Raw genomic sequence first — 22,359 nt, forward strand, 5'->3', positions numbered from 1 at the left:
TCCTCTGAGCAGCACCCTCTCCCTCCTGACCTCCAGCTGGCGTTTCCTTTCAAGGATCAGATCCCAACGGTGCCCCCAAGAACAGAGATGCCAACTCCCCATCCTTGTTCTCCTAAACCAGGGAATGTCTTTGACCCGACAGCCTCTTCTCCACAACCACGAGCACGTCAGGAATGTCTGACACTGGTTGACAAGGTACACGTCAGACAAAACCCCAGCAGAAGACTCTGTCTCTTACCTGCACGTTGCAGAAAGGAGTCCCACTTAAAGGCGGAGTTTGGAGCTGTTGCGATTCCTGGGTCAAAGAAAAGAGACGGGAGTACACACTGTGTACGCAGAGACAGGAGTACACACTGCTGACGCTGACCAGCGATTCCAGGTTGCATTTCAGTGACAGTCACACATGGGCCTCATACAGCCACTTGGCGTTCTGAGTGCTTCACGAATGCCTATTAATACCTCCACAGCTGAGCTTTAAAGCGAGCCCACGGGTTCCCAATGGGCAAAACCACCACCTTCAATCCCACCAGCCATGGGTGGGCCAGGCTGCCTCTAGGTCATTGAAAGTCTGAGTTCCTTAGAAATGCATGTAAGTAAGAGGTTTCTAAAACATTAGCACCTAACCCGGACACTGATAACGGTGTCATGCACTGTGGGCAAGGTGGGCCTGCGGGAGGCTGTGCCCCTGGGTCAGCACCACAGGAAACTCCTCACGGGGCCTGAACTCTGACCTCGGCCCCAGCACCTGGTCTAACCTCGGTCTGGCATCAGTTACAGGTTCTTCCTAGGAACTGCTCAATCCACGATTCCCATTGGGCAGGACAGTCATTTACCGGCTGTGTGTAGATCCCGAGGGTTTCGGGAAAGGATGTCCGAGGCCACCATCGGCCAGGCCCGGGTGAGGCAGGAAGGGGTGGACAGTGCAGAAGTGTTCCATGCCCTCCCAGTTCAACTCAACCCAAACAGGGAAGCTCATCTTTTTCCTTTTTTAAACATGCCACTGACAGAGTGCATTGTACTTTACTGGTGGAAACATTAAGTGATCTGCATTTTAAATTATTCTTTTATAATGTTCTGTTTATCTTCTATCAATGTTAGAAAATAATAAAAGGGTATCCATTCTATGAACTATTTTAAGTAAATCTCACGTTATTTCATCCACAAACATTTCAGTACATGTCTCTAAAAGATAAGGACTCAATTTTTTTTCAAATATATTTAAAAATTCTTACCTTGGCTCTGGACATAGATCTTACCCTTAGCATGCGGCTTTTGAAAAGAGGGGAGAAAGGAGGGAAAAAGTAAATTTGATAGATTGTTACAACTGCTTTTTAGAAATAAAATAAAGGCCATAAAATAATCGTCTTGGAAAACATCACAAAGCATCTTCTATACAGCCACTCACAGGCTAATTACTTTATAGGAGCAAAGAGTTAACTTCTGCTTTTAATGGGGATTAGCCCATTAAAAGCACAGCATCTATAAGGTGAGAAGCCCAAAGAAAGAAGGCCCTTATATTAGGCGTAATACAATTTTAGAGTCGTACAGTTACTATGTTAGTACAAAGTTATTGAAGCTCAGACGAGAACATGCCAGGGACACAGCCCATCTGGTGCATATCGTGTGCTGAAGCTGCGGGTGGGCATTTGGGGACGTGGTTGGGGAAACAGATCCTTCAATGGAAAGAGAATGCTCCCACAACTTGGGAGAAGAAAGGAGTGGGGAGCAGAAGGAGGAGCAGGAGATGGCGATGGGTAAGAGTGCCCACTCTGGGGAAACAAGAAAGCAGGCACCAGGGGGCAGACTCTTCCAGGCAGGTGAGTACACTGGTCTCAAGGACCTTGTAAGGACTTCCCCAAATGCCTCTCTGACATCAAGGGAATGTGTGGCACTCACGTAAGTGATCTAGATATTTGTACCAAGATAGAAACTTACTATTCCTGCTGGTGTTTTCTGGTGGAACGTCACAAAAGTACTAGAGAGAAAAAGAATCCATGTCTCGAGTTCATTTCGACACAGTGGCATAAACGTTTTAAAATCAAGTTTGAGACAAGGCAGAAGTCCCAGGAGTACAGTGAGAAGCCACATTTCAGTGGCTGCGGGGTCAACGAGTCAAGATACCGATGGCTATTCCTCATAGGTAATCAAAGGATAGAGTCACCTGGGTGAAGAAGTCCAAAAAAGGTGTACCTATGTGTCACGTGGCTGAAATATCCGATCTGTGCACAGAATGTCAAGCTAGCCAGTGAGTGGCAGTCCCAGGAGCAAAACTCTGTGCTGTCCCCCCGAATGTGTGGAAGGGTGCCCTGAGGTCCCCGTGGGGACGGGGCGCCCGTGGTGCTGTGTGTGGTCCGCTAAGCTCCTCCACCTTCATCCTCAAATCATTTCCATGTTTTTGGAAACAAGCCAAAGGGGAAGCTGTCCTGCCAAGGGAGAGGCCATCAAAGGGGAGAAGGGGCGGTGGCCCTGCCCTCGCCTGGTTGATGGAAGGTTCTGGGAGGGGCAGCCTCCAGCCAGCTCAGGACGGCTGACTGGAAATCGGTACACAGAGAGGGTCTCGACTTGGCCTTACGTTGTATATGTCACCACCGGAAACTGGACATTGAGGTTCAGAGCCCTAAAACATGCCTTCTGTTTAATTATAATTTCCCTGGAAAGCTGAAGACAATTTTATTGGGAGATAGTGGAGGCTAAGGGTGCCTCTCCCCCAACCAGCCCTGAGCTGGAAGCACTGGCCCAGAAACTGCCTGTAAGAAGGACGGGTGACACAGAGCCGAAAAGATACCAGTGTGGCCTGTTAGCCTGGACGTTAACCACGCGTTTGACCACAGAGTCAATCTAACCCTACGCATATTTGACTCATGAAGGTAAGGCAAAATAGGGTTTTAGTCTTGCCACTATTTTCATTAGAAGTATGTTCTGTAATTAGAGCTACATGAATCCAGAATGCTTTTTTCAAGAAGATTTCTTTTACACAAACAAAAATTAACTAACCTAGTATCTTAACTCTATAAGCAGAATTAATTGACTGTACTAGAAACGTCAGGATTCGACTGCCGGCCTTTGTACATCCCCGAGCATTATTTCTCTAAAATCTACTGCAAACCTGAAAAGTAAGTATCAAGTCCTCTACAGACTTTTAAAATATGTCATAAATGACATTTTAAGTTTCTGTCTGAGCAAATCAATAAAATAAGAGTTACACTATAAAAGGACTCTGGACCCGGGTTACTTTTAATCATCGTAGTAAAAGAAATCTGGCAAAAGGAAATTGGTTTATATTGATTTTGAAAAACATTTTCTGTATTAAAATGTTCTAAATACAAATTAGCTTTCTTTGCTCAATATTTACTGTTGTTTCACTTGCCTTGAAATAACATAAAAGTCAAATATCGTTTTGCAAGATTAGCTCATCGATGCGTAAAATGGAAAAGACGGACCGTGTGTGTGTGTGTGTGTGTGTGTGTGTGTGTGTGTGTGTGTGTCTGTGTCTGTAGGGGGTGGGAAGGGAGGATTCTCCATTTTGAATGTCCCTGAGAAACCATTACTTAATTTGACCCATCACTAGATTAAAAAAGCCAGGGCCTGTTGGATGGATACCTGTAAATACACAGCACGTGACTTTGTAACAGCCCCAAATGCTAATTGGTGCTGTTTCATAATGGAACAAGAGCCAGTCAGCAACAACAAAAATGCCCCGCTCTTTGATTAATACGACCACCTAAAATTAAACTTTCTGCAAGTGAAAACCACAACAAATATTAGTTTTGGAAATCGATGCAGGTTCATATTCCACAGGTGGCAAAAAACACGAACTTTTTACTTTGAAATGACAATGTTGGGGGACGGCTTCATTAAAAGTACTTTTAAAATAGTTACAAGTGGCTTAAAAGAAATTGTGGATCGACAAGTAAAGCTCTCAAAATACAGCTACGTCACAAAACACGTAAATAGAAACTGGGCACTTTCAGGGACACCGGTCTCTTTTCTCCCTCTACTCTTTTCCTTTAGAAATCTGTTTTCAAGCAAGGAAAGAAAATAGTGGTCTTAAAGAAGAAGAAAAAGCAGTGGCACGGCCTTGTCACTGAGCTCCCGCAACTGAACTAGACAAAGATTTTCAAGAAAAGAAAACACCCATGAATAAGATAAGGAGGAAATCTGAGGAGTGGCGAACTGGCCTGGGGTCCAGTCCTGTGGGTGTACGTGGGGCAGGCCTCAGAAATGAGCCTAAAACAGTCCGTGACCCTGGGCACAATCACAGGGTGACAGCCTGACGCCTCCTCGGGTCCGGTGGCTTAAGAAACAGGGATGCCAATGGGACAGCACCCGGGAAGTTACATGGAGTGAAGAACTCGGAATTACCGCTGGTTATTCAAAGACCTGTCCTACCTTTCTCTGCCTTCGAGACTTGAAGAATTAGAACCAATGTGCGAGCTGCGGGTCAGGTAAAAGGTAAACTTGACTTCTAGGTTCTGACACTGACAAGGTTTCCATCCTTTGAGTTATTTTAAAACATTTCAGTTCCCAGGGATCTCATGGGGGGCAGGGGGGCTGCAAAGAACACTTGCCGTCCCATTGCGACGTCTCTGAGGAGAGCTGGTCTTAATAGAAGTATAGAAGTTACTAAAAATGATGAGCTTCCTGGGCATGACCAGTCCCCAGGGCTTCTCCTGCTGATCATTTGTGGGGAGGGCCAACCTATAAGCTAGAGTCAAAAGATGAAACCCACGACAGGAATACTTTTCAGGTTCCATCGTGTTAGAAACTAATCAAAGACATGGTCTGTCGCTGCTGGGACCGCCACAATGATTTTCGGAGATAGTCAGATACGCAGCAGTGGGCCATGCGAGGAGAAGGGGCAGTCGTCAGAACTTCACTAGACACGCAGCCATTAGTCGCTAAGCAGCTCGCGCACGTCAGGCCAGCACTAACTTTTCAGCTCACCTGTGCCATGACCAGCGCAGGTGACAGCCAATGAAATCTGTCTTGCTTTCTGTGTTTCAGTTTCCAAAAGAATTTTGATGAGCACATGCACACACTGAGCACACATTGGCACGGTAGGTGTCGCCTGACAACTGCTCCAAGGAAGTTATTTCTCTTTAATAAATGCCAAGGTAAAGTAGGCCAGAAGGCAGTGAGTCAGAGTTGCCACGTTAAAAGCCAGCCAAACAAACCGCTGCAAGGCACCCCCGCCAGGAGGCTTACCTCCGTGCTAACCTCAGAAAAGTGTACGGCTGTGTCATTTGGGTCACCGTCGTGCTGCCGTGAATTGGGAAACTGCATCAAGCAGTAGTACTTAAACTCAAGACTTTCTAAAAATAGTTCATAAATAATTGGAATTTAGAGAAAGTCCTCTTATCAGAGTTCTGTCCGAAAAAGCGTGCAAATAGTGCAGTAAAAACCCCATAGGCCTGTGGGGTTTTGACCCCAGTGCAGGTATATTAAACCATAATCATTGCTTCTGCCGAGAGAAGAGCCATCGAGTAAGATGTACCTCTCACTCATTTTTAATTTTTTGGTGAAATACATACATTTTCTGGTGAAAGGCGAATTTAGAGAAAGCATTCTAAACTTGGACTAGATCTCCAAGTACCTAGATTTGCATTCTGCGTATATCTAGTACGTACTGTAAAAGGACATCAAAATTCTATACGGGCTACTTTTACATTCCCACAAAGCCTATATCGCTTAGACATGTATAGTGAATCCAATTCCTAAAAAAATGCCAATACGAGTTCCCAATATCACAAACCAGAGTCAGGCCATCCCAGTACACAAGCACTGCTGCGCTTGCATGATAAGTATTAATAACAGCACGGGGACCCGGCGAAGAGCCCTCTGGGGTTGTGCAGTTTACTAATAGGCACGATATTGAATTACGGCTGATAAAAACAACACTAAAAAAAATAATAATAACGACCTGAGCCCAAACAAAGGCATTTCAAATTAAAAGAGAGAAAATAAAACCATCTTTATTGAAATCCAATCAAAGTAATTTGTGCAGAGTCAGCCAAAGACAGATTGGTGATGATAAATGCAGCCTCCAAAATAACGTCTTTAAAGGCACATCCCAGCTTTCTCGAGGGCTGAAATTCACCCATGGCTTGCAAAATAAACCCTCCCTTGGCACATTTTTGTTAATATGTCTCCCATGACCCGCGACTGCATGAGTCTGTGTTTTAGCAGCCTTAAAACAGGGCACTTGTAGGCACGTGCTATCCAACACAGCAGCCACCAGCCTCCAGAAGCTACTGAGACCCTGAAAGGGACATGGTCTGAACGGCGATTGGATTTCGAAGACTGAGTATAAAAGAATGCAAAATGCCTCCTTAGTCGTTTGTATACTGCTTACATGTTGAAATAATAAGATTGTGGATACAAAGAAGGCAGCCTTGGCCCAGGAGAGGGCTGGCCTTTGCCTGTGGATTCTGGGAAATAATCTGTGTGATACCTGAGAGGCGTGTCTTTGTGTGGGGTGGGGCCAGCCACAACCAATAGTGTTAGGTGAGGGCTGCCATGCCAGAAAGACCAAATGTGATTTAGGGTGTGAACTTCGGGTCCAGCAGTATCAGCTGATGGAGACTGCATTTAACCATGTGGGCAATGAATTAACCAATCAATCCAGCCTACCTAATGAAGCCCTGAAAAACTCTGGGCAACAAACGTGGGTGAACTTACCTGGGGGGCCAGTCCTTTGTGCATATGGTCTCAGGTCAATAACCAGAGGGTAAGATGCCTTAATTCCCTGGGGTAGAAGGCACTGAAAGCTTGGCCCTACGTGTCTCCTTAGATGGCTGATTTCAGTCTGCACCCGTTCCCAGTAATAAACCATAACCGTGAGCGTAAGGTAATGCTTAGTTCTGTGAATCCTCCAAGCAAACCAGCAAACTTCAGGGGAACTCACAGTTGGTGCCAGAAGTGAGGGCTCCTGGGGACACAAACTTTGCAGTTTGGCTAACTCCAGGCAGAGGGTTAAATAAAATATACTATTAAAACTAATTTTACTTCTTTCCACTTACTTTTTTTAATGCAACTACCAGAAAATTTAAAATTACATTCATGGCTCACCTTCGTGGGTTGTGGTGTCTGGCTGGGAACAGCCCTGGCATCAAGAGTGTGCCTATGTTTACATGTGTCCTCATTTAAATTACGCTTGAGAAACACAAGTTTTAGACCAGAGTTTATGCTCAAAGCTACGTATATACCCACATAAACTATATAATGTATAGTCCCTCTTTTGAAGTGACAAAAGCAATGAGAAGCAAATGCCGTAATTCGTTCTCATCTGAGATTATTGGCATTTGATTCTGGTTTGATAATAATTAGGTAGGATCAACTAATCTACAATCTGAAGCATGCTGCTCACTAAAATAGCAAACATCTCACACTGGAAACAAAAGCTGGTGGTTTACTAATGAAGGGTAAAATTTAATTACTCAAAAACTGTGTCACTGTTCAGGATACAGAAATGAAACTAGTCCCTCTACAAAAATCCACCTAAAATAATTATATGAATATGGCTGAATGATGAACCTTTATATTTATACGTAGTTTTTATTTGCAAGACTAATCAAATAAAGGTATTGAACTGAACTGTATTGAAAAATCACCCACACTAAATAAAAATACAAAAACCTATTAAAAAACAATTCACCTTCGAATTTAATAACTAACCCCCACCACTGAAATGATAAAAACAAATTCATCCTTACTTTTATTAGCTTTCATTATAGTACCTCTGACATCATCACCCAAGATCAAACAAATTTTGCTGCCGTCTCGGGATTTTCTCAGATGCCTGGTTATTTTACCTGGAAGAGTGTCTTTCTGCAAACAAAGACGGCTGACCCAGGGTTGGAGTAGATGTGTGGCTGGCCACTCAAGTGACCACCAAATGAATGGTCAGCTTAGTTCTGAGACGGAAGACGATCCTTCTGACAGCACAAAACAACGGTGTAGCTGCCCAGCCCGCCCCAAGTGTAATCCACCTGCTTTTAGTAGTGTTTCCTTATTATATTGGAAAGTTAAACTCATCCAAGGATAATCATTTCCATGCTTCAGTTATCCCCTTGACCTGGGCGACCCCAGACCTCTGTCTCCCACTGCGCCCTCTTCAGGGGACAGCCACCCCTGGAAGCTGTATTCTGAATACTCACCCCCAGCCCAACTGGGCTCTAATTCCATTTGTCTGGAACTCAGGGATCCCGTTCCTCTCCCTTCCCCCATCCAAATGCCTTCCCTCAAGTTCCTCCAAAATGTGTTGATCAAAAATCATAAATTGTGTTAACACACGTGAGCCCCTCTTCATTTCTTCCTTACATGCTGTCGTCTTCCCACTAAAAACTACCCCCAACGTGGTGCGTACGTTAAAAAGCATTCTTTATCAAGGTGCGTTCAGAGGTAAAATGGTATATTATTTACAGGTGAAATGGCATGACAGCTGTGATGTTTTAAAATATTCGAGAAAAATAAAGTGTGTGTGTGTGCATGTATGTGTGCATGTATGTGTGCACGTGTGTGCATGTATGTGCACGTGTGTGCATGTGCGTGCGTGTATGTGTGTGTGCATGTGTGTGCATGTGCGTGCGTGTGTGTAATGAGTATGAACTACATTTGATGTGATTTGCTATGCAGCAGAAAGTAAGTGGTACAGTAAGTGAACACACCTGCACTGACTCGGGAGGGTCACAGATTGATGGACAGAAGTAATGAGCAAGACAGAAGTTAGGGAAAAGGGCAAGGAATTCATGGGGAAGGAACGTGCTTCGACAGGAAAAAGCTTTCTTTCCTCTCTGGCATAACAGGAGACCTCTGCGTTCTCCTGTTTGCTGTTCCATCCCATCCGTTTTCCATGTGTCGTCCTGACTGTGGTATATGAAGAAAGCCACCATCTCATTGATGGTAGTTGGGAGGGGAGGAGAACTTTACTAGCTGTCTCAGGTCACTTACAGCTGCTATTCTTGGGTACTACACCGAAACTCAACAAACGGTGATGTCTTAAAGGGCAGTTGCAGTCTGAGAGCTGGAATCATCTCACACTCTTACATTAAGGTCCATGGTGTCTCTTACACCTTGAATAAACCTTTACCTACGCATGGTTCTGTATTAATGCCATGTCATTTGAAAAATACTGTTTCCATGAGTGATATCAATCTTCCAAATGTTGAAACGTTTCATTATACAACATCCCGAAAAAATCACGTTTGTTAATATGACTCCCGATCTTATCAGGAAAGTCTTTATGGGGAAGCTGTCAGGCTTCTCTGTAACTCTAATTCTGGCTCAACAATTCGCATGTTACCACTGGCAACGAATACTGCCAGCTGTTTTTCTTGACCTGACTGGCTCCATTCATTCATTGTGAAGGAACTGTCTACCGAACGCCCAAGTCTGAATAACCACGGCCTGTCTGTTAGTCACCCTTTCAGATAAGAAAAATCGTGTCCAGAAGTGGCGAGTTCAGTTTGCAACTCAGACTGTCACCCCAGGGCCTCTTCGCAAGAACCAGCACATTCCATTCAGATCACAGCAAAAGACCTTCATGCGTCTCCTGTTTCGCCACAGAACATTTGAAAACTGTATTCTGAGGCTAATATTTCACAAAGTTAATAATTTCTGTTGCTTTGCCTGGAGATTCTTAAGTGATTTTGTTTTGAAACTACAAGTGGGTGACAAGAAATGGTCAGTGACTCAGAGGGCTGTGGGTGACTCCTGACGAGTGTCAGGGCATCAGCAGGCTACTTCATCGTCACCTTTCCAACGGTGGAGAAGGGCAAAATACGTCAGCATTACGATGAGAACGGCTTGCCGCTGTGGAGCCTGTAAAGCCCTCAGGCCCCCACGCTGAGACCCCTGGTTTAGATGAGGAGGCTGGCAAAGGGGACAGCATAACTAGACGCCAGGAGGCCGTCCTTTTTGATTCTGAGGCTGACCACTCATTGAACTGCACTAAGAGATGCAGCCTCCCTGCTCTGCCTGGGAAGCGTTGATGGGAAGGGTAAGAGCCTGCTGTCCCAGGGAGACGTCACCATCACACGCATGGGGTTTCCCGAGCTTTGGGGAAGGGACCACCAGTCCCTCAAAGGACAGTGTTTGTCCCTGACCCACTGCAGCAGTCACCAAGTGCCAAATTTTACAGACTGAAATTCTATGACGAATGTGCAGAGCCCGGGACCTCACGCACAGGAGTGGCTCCCACAGAGGGCGAGCTTGCAGAGCACGGGGACCAGCATGCTGGCGACATGGCCCACCGCGGGCTCCCCACCAGAGAGGAAAGGCTCATGCCTATGGTCCACCAGAGGAAGTGACCTTCGGCGTGGCCTTTCCTGGAGTTTTACAGGCACAAGCTCTATTGTGCCTTTACATAACTGCCCACTGAGAACTCAGGCTCCCAGCAGCTCATTTCACCTGCCCCCCCCCACTCATAAGGGGGTGAACTTGTCCAGCTACAAAGTCGCCGATTCTCTAAAGCTCTTCAAATAAACAGTGTAACTTGGACACTTCATCTGCCACCTGGGAGATTGTTCTGCCTGTGACCAGGTGCTGCAACATTTACAGCACAGCCTGTAAACCACCCGACCTGAACATATAAAACAGACAAAACATTAAGATTTGGCTATTGGGCTATTTTCGCTATTCAATAAGCACATAAAAAAAGTCAGTGCAGTTTTAAGAGAAGCTGCACAAATAAAAAACATCAATAGATGGGAAACATAATACGCTACTGTGGCTACAACAGGCGGTGTCGATGGGAAATTGTCGCTTCCCATAAAACTGCCTTTCCCAACTCTGCAACTTCACCAGCACAACCAAAATAACAAAACAAAATAAATACATACCCACTGCAGGCGTGCCATTTCCTTCATGGACTCTGTGAAAGCGACTGCAAACCTAGTAAAACGAACAAAAAAATAAAAATAAAAATGGCAACAATTAGGGCAGAATTCAATTAACAGAACTACAAAGCAGCACTTCAGACCAAACTGTGAGAGCCAAGGGAAGGAGCTCAATTGAAAGTGTAATCACTCTTTATTACTCGTGGTCATCAGCCATCGGCTTTCCTCTCTGCTCACATAAAAAAAAAAAAAGAAAATGTTGTGTATGCAAGAAATAAATAAATGGAGCTAGAACGTCCTATTTTTCTTGTGTGTTCCTTCTACACAAGGTCAGAGAACCAAGGTTAAAGCCAAAAGTCAGATGCAAGAGGGAAGCAAGGACCTCAATGTGCCCTCTGACCGTCCCAGGGCCGGCTACTCAGTCCACTGGCTGCGCCAAAGGGAGACTATGCTGATGCGTTCTAAGTCCCACTGAAGGGACACGGATAACGACTGCTGCCATCTGAATGTACTGAAGTGGCTGTCTCCAGACGTCGGGCCAAATTCATATGGGACGAACCAGGAACACCTTACGGTGCCAGCCAGTAAGAACGTGCTCAAAAACAAAACAAAAATAAAATGCCGAGGGCCTGGCAAAAGGACACAGGAGTCAACGCATCTCCAACGGCCGTGGCTGGGACAACTGGAGCATCCAAACTAACAATGAAAGTGAGGAGTCACCCATGGAGCAAAGTAAAACTAATGGCCTTGAGCCATACTGATGTAAAGAAATAACTGAATAAGTCAGTGGGGTCAAACAGACAACTCCTCCTTATGGTAGAATTCCAATTAATACATGTAGGAGGAGTAGGGGAAATAGAAAATCACTACGGGGCAAACACTGCAGGAATCACTGTTGAGGCTAAATGGACAATTCCCGCCCACTAGTGTGACCGGGAAGGACGGGGTGCCCTTCTCCAGAGTGCCTCTGCCTTGCCTGTCTCATCCTCATCCTCCTTGTCCTACAACGCCGTCACCCATTCCAGACAGCATCGCATGTCCTCTACTGAAGGGAGAAATAAGGAAACCTTCCCTTGGGTATAATGAGGCTCACGGGGACAAGCAGATCACGCCAGACCGGGCATCTGAGCCCACTCGCGCCACCAGGGCCCACAGGTGGTGCAGAGTCAGGCTCCGCCAACAGGGACCAGTTTGGGGGCATCACTTAGGACACGCCCCCCCACGCTACCTGTACATTGACAAGAAATACAAATATTCTGACGGAATCAGCTTTATTCTGAGAAATGAGGATAAAAAGGAAGAAAAGCAACTAAATAGAAATTGCAAGGGTAGTGTAGAAACCCTCCTTTGGGGGAGTCTGCAGTGATGAGAAACTTAAGAATCAAAGAATTAAACAACACCCTGCCTGCCAGCGTTCCCGCTCCCTAGTTAATTTAACACCCGATAGGTATTTTCTGTTACTATTTTCTACTGGTACTAACACCACTACTACCATGTCTTCTGCAAGACACCAGAGCACCCCACATGGCCAGCGAACAACCTCAAACTTTCAGAAAAAGAGCAAAACCCGAAGAGCAGAGAAAAGCTGCCGAGCAGGGCATGAAGCCAGTGCTATAAAGACCGTGCATTTTACCCCAAAGCAGCCTTTACAGATAAATGCTCAGATGCAATCCTCAGGATGACTTTTGTGGGACGTTAGATCCACACATTTGGCAAGCATGATTAGTACCGGCTTTGCCTTGGGAATGTCAGCTCGGTGCCATCTGGAACAGGGCTCTGCGCTACCTCCCAGCACCAAGAATACCTGGCACCCCGCAGGCATACAAAAATACCTGCTGACTGAATAAGTGAGTGAACCAGTGATCCAAGGGGAAGTCCTGCTGTTCAGGGTGAGGGACGGAGGGTGGGGGCAGGGAGGAGAGTGCAGGAAAACAGCGCCCGTGTGGGAGCTGGTGCAGCGGGTGAGGGAGGCAGGCATCGCAGCCCAGCAGATGGTCCTTTTCCACAAATTTCCACAAATTTTCAATACTCCTTATTTAATTTTGGTATTTCTAATATAATTACCAAATACTCATTATATTATAAGCCAAAAGCCTGACTCTAAAATAAGTTTGAATATTATACGATATAGAAAAAAAGTTTAAAATACACCAAAAAAAGTTGTAAAATATACCTGATGGGGAAAATATAACTAGTTACAATTTTGATTAAAAATGAAACACTCATTATAAAGCTAGACAGGTTCAATACTTTGTTTTATAGAAATGTGCCATATTGTGTCGGACAAGAAATCGATGATTCGTGCAACTTTCCTGCCCACTAACCTCAATCGATACCCTGCAAATAAAAATCAATGCGTGTTTTAATAACAATGCAAAGAATAATGCTAATGATAATACTACAAGAGAAATTCATTCAATATTGTTTCTACCAAGCAGAATTCTTTTCCTTCTACAAGACAGTACATTACAAAGTACATGGGCCTAAAGATAATACATTTTGAGAGTATAAGAACAACATCAAGAAAACCTATGACAGATCACCTTCCAAGGTGAGTCCAATCGCGTACATACAGGTGCGCGCGCACACACACACTGCACTCTCTATTTTAAAAAGATTGCATTGCTACATGTGTGTCCAGGGCAATAACCACTACCATCCCGGGAGCTAGAAACATGTAGAGACATGTTAGATTATAGCACCTGGCAGGTGCTATTCACATGCAGTGTCCAGGGGGATGGATGTGCGGGACAGCCCCCGACAATGAATAACCGCCCTGTCCCAAATGCCCGCAGCAACCCCATTGGGAAATCCAGTTGGTGGCCCCTCTCACAAATGGTTTTTACATAATCCAGAAATCTGTAGAAATAAGAGCCACATCAAAAAGACCATACATGGACACATTGATGCAAAGTGGGTCCTAACTTGTGCACTAATAAAGCCGGGGTTTATCTGCTGTATTCTCTTTAAGGAGCCACAAGGATCTCCCTCATGGACCTTCCCAACATCCCCAGAATGTTCATCCAACATTAACTGGAGTCGGAGAATTACTCAATGGCAGTAACTTGTTTACAAGGACTATTCGTGGCAAAGTAAGAATGTACCAAATGGAAGAGAAATAAAATGAAATGATAGAAAGAAGATGGCTTTATATGGCAAGATGTAAACCTCCCAAACTCTTGGTTTCCTCAGTCTTTTTGTTTCCATGAATTCCACCCAAAACAGTTAAATCTCTAATGCCTCGAAATGCTCTCCGGTAGTACCTGGCTTCTTCAAGGACTTTCCCCATCACTTGGTTTTTTTCTCCCTGGTTAACATCTTCATTTAAATCAGTTCCACCGAAGATGATTCCAAAAGGAATTCCATGACCTGCAAAATTAGGACAGTTAACAAAGCAGTGTGCAGCCTTGGGAAATCCCTCACCAACCCGTCCCAACACAGTGATACTAAAAACCGAAGCTCCCAGAACACAGGGAGCGAGCTGTGTTGTTAGTTTAGTTTTACCCAGGTCTCCCGCATGGTAGGCTGGGTATCACTATGATAAGCATGACCCGGGATTAATCACATGAGACACTGGCCACTGTGGTCGGGACTGTTTGAAATCAGTTTGTTTTAGAATTCAACAATGAATAATATTGTTTGCCACCATCTATCAAAGCCAAGCTTATCATTCCTAGGAAATGGGCTCATCTAGAACTATTACTGGGTGTTTGACAGAAAAAGACCTCTTCAAATTGAGTCCTGCCATGATGGTACCGTGTTTCCCCAAAAATAAGACCTAGCCAGACAATCAGCTCTAATGCGTCTTTTTTTTTTTTTTTTCTACAGTGAAAAACGTTTGTATTTAGAATTAGCCAGCTGGACTCAGTTTAGATGATCCCAATTTTGTTGGCAACATCCAAAGCATCGTAGTCAGGAGCCAGCCGAACATATGCCTTCTCTCCATCAGGCCTGATCAGGGTGTTGACCTTGGCCACGTCAATGTCATAGAGCTTCTTCACAGCCGGTTTGATCTGGTGCTTGTTGGCCTTGACGTCCACAATGAACACAAGTGTATTGTTGTCTTCTATCTTCTTCATGGCCAACTCGGTAGTTAGGGGGAATTTGATGAAGGCATAGTGGTCAAGCTTGTTTCTCCTGGGAGCGCTCTTCCGAGGATATTTAGGCTGCCTTCGGAGCCGCAGTGTCTTGGGCCTTCGGAAGGTGGGTGACATCCGGATCTTCTTTTTTTTGTGGCTGTGGACGCCTTTTAGGACCGCTTTCTTTGCCTTCAAAGCCTTCGCTTTGGCTTCGGCTGTGGGAGGGGCAGGGGCTTCCTTCTTCGCTTTCGGCGCCATCTTCGTGAAAAGCTCTAATGCGTCTTTTGGAGCAAAAATTAATATAAGACCTGGTCTTATATAAGACCCAGTATTTATTATATTATATTATATTATATTATATTATATTATATTATATTATATTATATTATATTATATTATATTATATACCGGTCTTATAGTAAAATAAAACCGGATCCTATACGACTTTTTTCTCCAGAAGACGCATTAGAGTTGATTGTCCAGCTAGGCCTTACCTTCGGGGACACACGGTAGTAACAGGCGCCATGGAGCGAGGAACTAAGAGGGAGATGAAGGACATGCAGACGCCATGACATACCTCCGGGGAACATGCAGTGCCACAGGAATGACAAATCATGGCGGGGACCCAAAATACTCAAGGTGCTGTGTGTGCAAAGTGTGCAAGGATTGGGACAGGAACATATTTATTCTGCTCATACTGTGGACATGTACCTTTTCCAAAAATACACACAGATAGACATAGAGAAACAAACCCAATACAGATGACTCCCGTTCTGCAGTGAGTTTAGACTTTTAGGGATGCTGACATAGGGTGAATGATTTTAGCATGTGGGACGGACCTGAATCTTTGCAGAATGAAGGGCGGAGGGCCTGTGGTAGGTAAAATAATGGCCTCCCAGGATGTCCATATCCTAATTCCTGGAACCTACAAATCTGTTACAGGGGAAATGGAAATGCAGCTGAGATAGAACTGAGGTTGCTAGTCAGCTATCCTTAAAGTGGGGGAGATGACCCCGGGTAACCCAGGTGGCCCAGTGTAATCGTGGGGTCCTTAGTGTGGAGGGAGCAGGTCAGCATAATGCAGTGTGAGGACTCAACTGGCCACCGGCTGCCAGCTTTGAAGAGCAAGGGGTCCGTGACCCAAGGACTGTGCTGTCTCCAGAGGTGGGAACAGTAAGGAAACAGGGTCCCCACAAGAACCTCCAAACAGAGAAAGCCCTGCCCACATCCTGGTTTTAGCGCAGCGAGCTCCATTTCAGCTTTCTGACCCCCAGGACTACAGGATAATAAACGTGCGTTCTTTTCAGCCCCGGGTGAGTGCTAACCTGGTACAGCCATGGAGGAAGCTCTTCCCATCTCCACCAAGAAACACTCTCCCTCATAAAAACCTGCTACTAAAGGAGGCGAAGGAAAATAGCAGAGAAAGTCTCTTTTGGTGAAACTGCAAAACGGGAGAGCTAATTTTCTAAGAGCAGGTGCTGCTGTTTGATGTCACTATTGACTATGAATGAAGAGCTCACACTCTGTGAAGCTGCATTAAATACTCTGCAGCTTTGCATCAGGTGGAGATGCAAATGGTTCTTGTGATGGTCATTGTGATGGTCAATGTTATGCGTTCACTTGACACCCAGAGTGCTGGCAAAATGTTATGTCTCAGTGTCTCTGTGAAGGCGTCTCGGGGGGAAATTAGCATTTCCACTGGTAGACTTTGAGGTCACCCTCACCTGTGCAGGTGGGCAGCACAAATCCATCAAGGGCCCAAAAAGAACAAAAAGGCTGGGGAAGACCTAATTCAGCTCATCTGCTTGAGCTGGGACGTCCGTCTCCTCCTGCCCGCAGACAGCGGCACTCCTGGTTCTCAAACTGGGACTGACACCATTAACACCCGGTTCTCAGGCTTTGGACTCGGACGGAACCAGCTTTCCTGGGTTTCCAGCCTGCAGACGGCAGGTCACGGGACTGCGTGGCCCCCACAGCACATGAGCCAATCCCTGTAATGAATCTCCTCTCTCACGTCTCTCTCAGTCCCTTTGGCTCTGTTTCTTTGGAGAACCTTGACTCCTATACCAGCAGAAACGATAGCCCCCCTAGGACAGGGGTCAGGTGCAAACCTAGCAACCTAATTCTAATATTCTTTATGAAATCACTGATGCTTGTCAAACTGTCTTTAGCATCTCGTTATTCCCTCATTTGTAAATCAGTGCACTAACATCGTTCATGGGTGCCCATTCTATATTTTGTAAAAGAGTTTTGTTTTCATTCTAAAAATGATACTGTGAGTTAGGGAAAGACACATTGAAAACATTCAGGATAATGCCCCTCATGCAGTAAAAAGAGCTTATACATTAGTCTGTTCTTAATTGGCAGTTACATATACCATTTTAGAAAATTACCGGTAAGAAAAACAAACCAGAAGGACGACTGTGTTCCCTTGTGGAACCGGGTAAACCAGAGAAGCTGTCTTGTGGGTGTTTAATTGGACATTAACGGGAGGCGCTGTGGTTTCCACGGTTCCTTTCGCTGCACCGCGGAAGAGAGAGGGTTACCTTGCAAAAGCCGGCCTGCTCGGTACAGGTGCAGAGCCAGCGCCGCCTCCACGGCCTCCGCCTGGATGAGGGCTGCAATCTCGGATGGGCCATCAAAGTCAAAGGCATCTTTCAGAAGACACACGTGACCTGCGGCTTCTAGATGGTCCCTTTATCAAAACATATGAACAGGGAAAGAAAAAGATGGAGAAACATTAATGCACCTCAGTTTGCTGCCGTGATAAAGATTTCAAATCCAAAGACCATTACATCAGAAAGTTAACGCTGTGTCTGCTCTGCATTGTCTTGGAGACGCAATCCACCTGAAATACAGAGCAAGGTCATGGCCAAGGACAGTCACCATCCACCCCAGTCTCTGATACCTGGGACTGGCTGGGCCCGAGGCCAGCGGGATGAAGGGCTAATTCAGGAAGTGCTGGCAGCCGTGAGACACAAGGCACTGCCATTAGTCAGTGGCATTTGCTGTGGCAGAAAGCTCCGTCTTTATCTCCTTGATTCCACTTTTTTCTCCTGTCCATTAGTTCTGGGTGACACCCAAAGTTTGTTTTTAAGCATATGTTACCCAGTTCTTAGTAAGACACCTGCATGACGCTGAGATGGCAGACAGAAATCTAATATTCCTGGTGGCCGAGCCACCCTGTGGGCCTCTCGGAACCAGCACCTCCTGGCAGCCCGGCGGGTTCACCTGCATCCCAATGGGGGGAACGGTGGTGTTTCACAGGTGGGGAAAGTTGGCTGTGCTGGACTGTAAAACGTTGCCCTCTGGACAGTATTTCACGAATGTCCCATGCATGAAAGAAATGACACAGGTCTTGGCACAAAACGGAGGTCCTTGTGTGAACACTCACCCAGACCTTGAGCCCGGGTCTGGAAAGGTAAACTGGAGAGAACACTGCCCCACGTCCCCGTCTGTGGTGAAGTGAGACAATAACAACGCCCGTGCAGGACACGGTGTCACTGTGTGAGACAGGATCCCTGTGAATGTGTTGTGGAAGCTGTAAAGTCCATCTACTTTTTAATGCGATTCCCCGGGGGATTCCTGTACTCGACATGACGGCTAGGAAATCACTCTTTTTAAATGAAAAAAGGGCCGGGGACAAAACAGGCAAAGCCACTGGATCAGGCAGTGTCTCAAATTCAAATGTCTGCTAAGAGCAGACTAACGAAGCGTAAGAATTGGGGGTGGCGGGTGAAGAACTCTAAGACATGAGGAGCCCTACCCCAAGCTAGAGGGAAAGCACCCCTCTGCGGGGCTAGTCCCACGCTGTCTAGTAAGGAAACGGTGCCAGCTGAGCACTTGAAATGTGACTGGTCGGAACAGACAGACACGTGCCAACTGTAAAATACAACACGTACAACGCCTTAATATTTCTTATACTGATGACACGTCAAATTGTTTGGATATACTGAGCTAAAGAGAATATATGATCAAAGTCATGTTAGCTGTTTCTGTTTGCTTTGTTTCATGTGAGGGCTGGAACATTCTCCATGACACGAGCGTTCGCCCGCCTGCACCCCATTCCAGTCTCAACAGGCGGGGCCGTGCACACGTCTCTGCCTCCCGCTCCGCCGATTTACCAGGAAACGCCAAGTACTTAAATGGCTGGGGAAAACTTCCCGGTGTTAACCCCCCCGACGGTATCCCTTGCTCCTGCAGTGTCACTAACATCGGTTGTTCCCTTAAATCTTCAGCAGTTCACGGTGGTCTGCTTTTCCCCTTTCTTTGACTTCTCAGAGCACAAGTGTCACAGCGATACTTGCTGCCTCTGTAGCAGTCATTCCCATGTTCCCCCTTCCTACACCCTGAGTGTCCCCGCCCCTCGGCTCAGTGCCATGCACCGTCCCGACCCGGGGCTGTTCCTGCCAGGTCCTGCCAATCAGTATCCCGCCTGTCTGCACCCCCACCCCCCCACATCCAATTCTGGGACTTGGGGCTGCATTTTCAGAGGCTCAGACTCACTCTTGCTTGCTGGGCCTGAACTAGGGTCCATGCAGGGTTAGGCAGTGCTGCAAGGAACACCGAGCAAGAAGGGAGCGTGGACCCAAGAACCAGCGGGAGCTCAACTCCTGCCTATACCACCTTAGCTACAAAATGAACCCTGAAGCCCACCCCACCTCCAGACTTTTTATCGGATAAACCGCGAAGTTCCCTTCACTGTCCAGCTCCGTTTGGGTTGGGATGTGAGTTACTTAAGGCTGAAAAGCTCTGTATCACAACAGACAAGCAGCTTAGAGTTTCTATTGTTAGTCTGTATAAAATCTGCCTGTTGGAAGCCATTGCGTCCCTGATCCCCAACCCTTCTCTTTCCTCCAGGCTCAATCACTCCCAAATAACCCATGTAACCCGACGCCCATGTTCGCTTCCCGTGCTAGAACGCTAGAACCTTCTTCAGACGACAGTGCTGAGCATGGAGCTAAAAGTTCTCTGTGGCCAACGGCTGTGTCTCTAGGAGGGGGGTGGGCACGCTGGCAGCCCTGTGCCCCCTGGAGATGCCCAATCACAAATGTGCTGAGTGAAATCATGAACTGACTTCCAACCACTAGTACGTCAGGGGGAAAACATGAGATAGCCTCTTCCCGTCAACTTCACCGACATCCAGTTTCCCGGGATCCGCTAAAGAAAAATAAAAAACTCAAAAACTTTCCCGCAGGCTTTTTTCCTTCTCACGTCTTGGCATGCCAGGAATGACACCTCGGACAGCAGGCAGCAATGGGGCGTGGAGGGAGCAGGGCCCAGTGTGGACTTCTTCCTCGCCCTCCCAGTTAGTTAGCGAGTTAGTTTCCTTCTGGGCTTCTGTTTGCTCTTGGTATCTAAAGTGCTTCCACTCAAACACAAACACTGTCATAATGTTATAATCGTACACCTTGTCCCAGCTGGAGAGAGAACAAACAGTCACCGCCCAGCACACAAAGTCCAGCGCTCGGCACCACCGTGGTGCTGCCTTAGTTCTGATGCCAACACGCTCGTCCTGGATTGAATTCAGAGCTCAGACTGCGGCTGCAGAAGCCTGGATCCTTCCCCCTTTGCTTATTTCCCACCCCTCTCCCTTGCTTTCCCCTCCCCTTCGAGCGAGCCCTGCAGACAAAACTCCAGGAAGCCAAGAAGCCAGCGGAGTATCTGACAGTTTAGTTTAAGAACAGGACGGGAAAATTTCCCTGGAAATGGCCAGAGAGGAACTACCTTAGGGTCTGAGGACACAGGGTCCCTCTTACCGCCCACGGGCTCTGAGCCTCTAGACTTTCTCGCCTCTGCCTGACCCTCAGGCAGTAGTTTGTCCAGCCTCCGTTTAGAAGATTCTTTCAAGGTTTCTGAGGATGTGTCCTATTTATCCTAACAGAAGATATCCTTTGAAACTATATGGAGATTTCCCGTCACTTCGTCGCTGAAGCAACCGTGGTACTTTTTTGTTTTTTAATCCATTAACTCGTGCAGTATATTTCTTCACCACAAATGATATGAACCTTGTTCTCCTAACTCACTGGAGCTGATAGATATACATACATAAATTTTATTGGGGAATATTGGGGGCGAATATTGGGGAACAGTGTGTTTCTCCAGGGCCCACCAGCTCCAAGTCATTGTCCTTCAGTCTAGTTGTGGAGGGCGCAGCTCAGCTCCAAGTCCAGTCGCCATTTTCAATCTTTAGTTCCTGGGGGCGCAGCCCCCCATCCCATGTGGGAATTGAACCCGCACCTTGTTGTTGAGAGCTCGCGCTCTAACCAGCTGAGCCTCCGGCCGCCCCCGGAGCTGCTTTTTAATTTTGGCCTGAACTGTGAGGCACTGACCTGAATCCATGTCCCTGGTTCAGGGAGGTGCAGATATTCTGGAAAACGTTTGGCAAGTTCTTCTGGAAAATGTTTACCGCCTCAGGGAATGAGAGGTGGGTGGGGAACCATAGGTTCCCTCCCCGCAGGCCCTACTCTGACAGCCAGACCAGCCACCTCCTCGTTGAGCCAGGGGACGGAGGGGACAGTGCTGCAGGCTCCCTGACCTTATGATCACACAAGGGCCCATGTAACCGTCCCAGCAAACCATACCCCCTAACCCCGCTTATTACTTCTGAAATGCTTTATGCTAATGAGCAGGTCCTGCTGTAGATTCTAATACTAAAGTGCTCAGGAGGAAAACTGAAAGATATTTAAAATGCTACCTAACAGCCCCAGGGGCAGAACTTAACACACGCACCCCCACACGCCGCATACCGACTGAAGGATAGTTAAAGGGCCACACAGACAATAAAACAGTCACTCTCTGGTTACTGACCCCCAGACAAGTTTTTCTACCTTAACACCTTCTACTCTCTCGTCTGCATATTCTAAACATCTTCTAGACAGCAGAGGCCCAAGCTACCCACAAAGACCCCTCTATCCCTAAGGTTTCCCCTTTCCTTCTCTCAATATTTTCTCTCTACAATGCAGGAAGGCATGGGTTTTCCTCCCTCGCTCCTGATAAAATTAATTTGTGCACCGGAACCCACAAATGGGAGGCCACCCAATGGTCCAGCCCCAGTCAAAAACCTCAGCCGAAGTCGGGCTGCGGGACGGAAACACCTGTCAAGGAAACCTGACCTCCACCAGTCACAGTCCCCAATTCAGCTCTCGCTGGCTCACCTGACCCTAGAAGGTGGGACCTCCTGACCTCCTAGCCAATCACGCCTGTCCCCACGTTGCCTCTTCCAAACCTCCCGAAAACCAGCTCTTGCCTCCCCAGCCCTGGATTGCCTCCCCTTGAAAAAAGGACATCAAGCTCCCTACTCAATTGCATTCATTTTGTCGCTGGACACTGCCCACAATTGATTCCTGAGCCCTGTCAATTTTACTTCCAAACGATGGCAAACCCAAGTGCCCGTGTCCTCTGCCACCATCCCAACCAACCCTCCACACTGCGGCCAAAACGAT

At 46.6% G+C, this 22,359-nt stretch overlaps 2 protein-coding genes across 4 annotated transcripts in view; both read right to left on the reverse strand.

Moving 5' to 3' along the window:
- GLT1D1 (glycosyltransferase 1 domain containing 1) overlaps positions 1-22,359 on the reverse strand; it is a 64,009-nt gene that overhangs the window by 38,475 nt on the left and 3,175 nt on the right. For 2 of the 3 annotated variants that reach the window (XR_013992442.1, XM_081036380.1), the window contains exons 2-6: positions 17,461-17,609; positions 14,099-14,204; positions 10,839-10,890; positions 1,233-1,269; positions 239-295 (exon numbers count right to left, since the gene is read on the reverse strand). Coding sequence is in view for 2 of the 3 variants with exons in the window: in XM_081036380.1 (XP_080892506.1) it covers positions 239-295; positions 1,233-1,269; positions 10,839-10,890; positions 14,099-14,204; positions 17,461-17,609 (401 nt within the window). In the remaining variant the exon portion in view is untranslated. Of the gene's footprint in view, positions 1-238; positions 296-1,232; positions 1,270-5,205; positions 5,260-10,838; positions 10,891-14,098; positions 14,205-17,460; positions 17,610-22,359 lie in introns of all 3 variants that reach the window. The other variant, XM_081036379.1, reaches the window with a different exon arrangement.
- On the reverse strand, positions 14,672-15,178 carry LOC308492518 (large ribosomal subunit protein uL23-like). The gene has a single exon (XM_081037637.1). It carries the CDS (start codon positions 15,170-15,172, stop codon positions 14,705-14,707), a length of 468 nt encoding a protein of 155 aa, XP_080893763.1. The 5' UTR covers positions 15,173-15,178; the 3' UTR covers positions 14,672-14,704.

Source organism: Rhinolophus hipposideros (assembly GCF_964194185.1).
Source record: "Rhinolophus hipposideros genome assembly, chromosome: 24".
Taxonomy (NCBI): Eukaryota; Metazoa; Chordata; class Mammalia; order Chiroptera; family Rhinolophidae; genus Rhinolophus; species Rhinolophus hipposideros.

Coding starts and splice junctions, on each gene's coding strand:
- LOC308492518 (XM_081037637.1), bottom strand. CDS start 15,172: ATGGCGCCGAAAGCGAAGAAGGAAGCCCCTGCCCCTCCCACAGCCGAA.